We start from the raw sequence: 2,500 nt of genomic DNA, 5'->3' as shown, positions 1-2,500 counted from the left end.
TGTATATGAGTGTTGTATGTGTGCATGTACAGTATGTGAATGTGTATTTGTGTGTGCTTGTGTGCAGCAGACAGTACATAAGTGTGCTTGTAAGTGTGTGGTTGTGTCTGTGTTTGTTATTGTGCATGTTAGTGGGCATGCAAGTGTTTTTGTGAGTGTGGTTGTTAGTGTGCTTGTAAGTATGCTTGTTAGTGTACTCGTAAGTGTGCTTGTAAATGTACAGTAAATGTAGTTGTTAGTGTGTTTGTAAGTGTGGTTGTAACTGTGTTTGTTTTTGTGCATGTTAGTGTGCTTGTAAGTGTGGTTAGTGTGCTTGTAAGTGTTGCTAGTGTGCTTGTAAGTATACTTTCTAGTGTACTTGTAAGTATGCTTGTAGGTGTACAGTACTTGTTAGTGTGCTTGCAAGTTTGCTTGTAATTGTGTTTGCTGTTGTGCATGTTAGTGTACTCGTAAGTATGCTTGCCAGTGTACTTGTTAGTTTGCTTGTTAGTGTGCTTGTAAGTGTGCTTGTAATTGAGTTTGTACTTGTGCATGTTAGTGTGCTTGTAAGTGTGCTTGAAATTGAACTGGTTAGTGTGCATGTTAGTGTACTTGTTAGTGTGCTTGTAAGTGTGCGTGTTGGTGTGCTTCTCTCACCATGTCGTAGGCACTTAGCAGCTTGCGCGTGGTGTCGGTGGGGTTGCCCAGCGGCTCCAGGCAGGGGTACCCGTCCTTCAGGAGCAGCAGGGCGCCGGGCGGGCCGTCGGAGCCCTGCAGCCGCGTGGCCAGACTCTGCATGCACTGCTTCAGTTTGGCCACTGGGGGGAGCCCACACTGCTCTTTGAAAGCCACCGTTGCACTCTTGAAGACAAACGGGAAGAGAAGCGGCAGTTACTGTAAGAGAACTTCTCTGTAATTCACTGTGAAGCACTAAACACTGTGCAACTCATCGTCATAAAACATTCGGTAAACAAGGGGCGACACGGGGTGCAAACACATCAACGGCGGTGACGTTTTTTTTCTTCTTCTTTTTTAAAGAACGCTCATTTCTGTGTCCAAAAAACACACACTGAACGTGGGCAGCTAAACGATGACAGATGGGACCACAGAGGAGGAAACCTGGACACAGAGTGCCATGAGACATTACATTTTAATTCACTGCAATGCCATGCATGAGGTTGCCTCACACCGGCCTCCATATTAAGTGACTATAAAAAGCCCACAGAGTGCGGCCGGTGCCAGGGCTGGTGTCTGTGAGCTGTCACCGCTTCTGTGCGATTTGAAACACGTCTCTGCCGTGTTCCACTGCTCACTGACAGCTGGAGACATTTTCTATTTTCCACCTGCCAAACGCCCAAGAGTGCTCTCTCTCTCTCTCTCTCTCTCTCTCTCTCTCCTCCTATCTCTCTCTCTCTGTTTGTCTGCCTGTCTCTCTCTTTCTATCTCTCACTCTCTCGCTCACACACACATACACACACACACACACACACACACACACACACTCACACACACACACTGGTGATTACCAGTGCACATCTGAGGACCTGCTGCTGGGGGCTGTGAATCTAGTTTGCTAGGTGTGACCAGCACTTTTGTTTCTCTCTGTCTTCTGCTGGGATCATAGATTTCTTTTTAGGTTCTTACTTTGCTTTCTGTCTGGCACACACACACACACACACACACACACACACACACACACAGACACACACACACACACACACACACACACAGACACACACACACACACACACACACACACACACACACACACACACACACACACACACACACACACACACTCTATCTCTGTCCCCCTCTCTCGGTCACTCTTTGTTGCTAAGCTCCGGCAGAGAGAGGGCGACGCACAGGGTGGCATGTGATCTCAACACTGCCATTCAATCCCACACTTATCAGACCAGATGACCCACATCAGGACAGGCGTCCAGACACACCGGCTGAGCGCGCTGACCAGCCCGGCCCGGCGAACAAACAGCTCTGCTACACGGCCTGACGCACACAAGGCCAACCGTCCACAGAGACAGAGAGAGGGAGAGCATACACACACACACACACACACACACATACAAGGCCAACGGTCCACAGAGAGAGAGATAGATAGAGAGAGAGAGAGAGAGAGAGAAACGAAGAGAGACCAGGAGAAAGAAAGTGTCCCTTTGGCTCTATTCATAGAAGCCACAAAGCCCAGAGCGAGGCCTGTATCAATGCGACATTTATCAACACGCAGCGAAGGCTGCCGCCCACCCACACACACACACACACACACACAGACGCGGGCCCAGCCATGAAATCACTTGAGAACAGTGTGAGATGGGATTGTTACAGAGCTTCTATTCCCAGGAGATGAGGCCTCTGACTCACCAGGCTCCTGGCAAAGGGCATTAGCGAGTTGTCCAACATCTCCAGATTGGTAAATACAGTACGAACGACAGCTTTTTCTGAGTGGTGGCGGCGCAGACATACGCTAACCGCTGCCCTTCTGACTTCTCGCAACTGACACCAC

The 2,500-nt window shown here is 49.1% G+C and overlaps 1 protein-coding gene across 2 annotated transcripts in view; it reads right to left on the bottom strand.

Moving 5' to 3' along the window:
* plcl1 (phospholipase C like 1) overlaps positions 1-2,500 on the bottom strand; it is a 103,167-nt gene that overhangs the window by 43,084 nt on the left and 57,583 nt on the right. For both annotated transcript variants that reach the window (XR_009938834.1, XM_062534311.1), the window contains exon 5: positions 637-840. Coding sequence is in view for 1 of the 2 variants with exons in the window: in XM_062534311.1 (XP_062390295.1) it covers positions 637-840 (204 nt within the window). In the remaining variant the exon portion in view is untranslated. The remainder of the gene's footprint in view (positions 1-636; positions 841-2,500) is intronic.

This window comes from Sardina pilchardus, chromosome 4 (assembly GCF_963854185.1).
Source record: "Sardina pilchardus chromosome 4, fSarPil1.1, whole genome shotgun sequence".
NCBI lineage: Eukaryota > Metazoa > Chordata > Actinopteri > Clupeiformes > Clupeidae > Sardina > Sardina pilchardus.
Note: the sequence above shows the minus strand (reverse complement) of the source record. Positions and strands in the feature narration are given on the sequence as shown.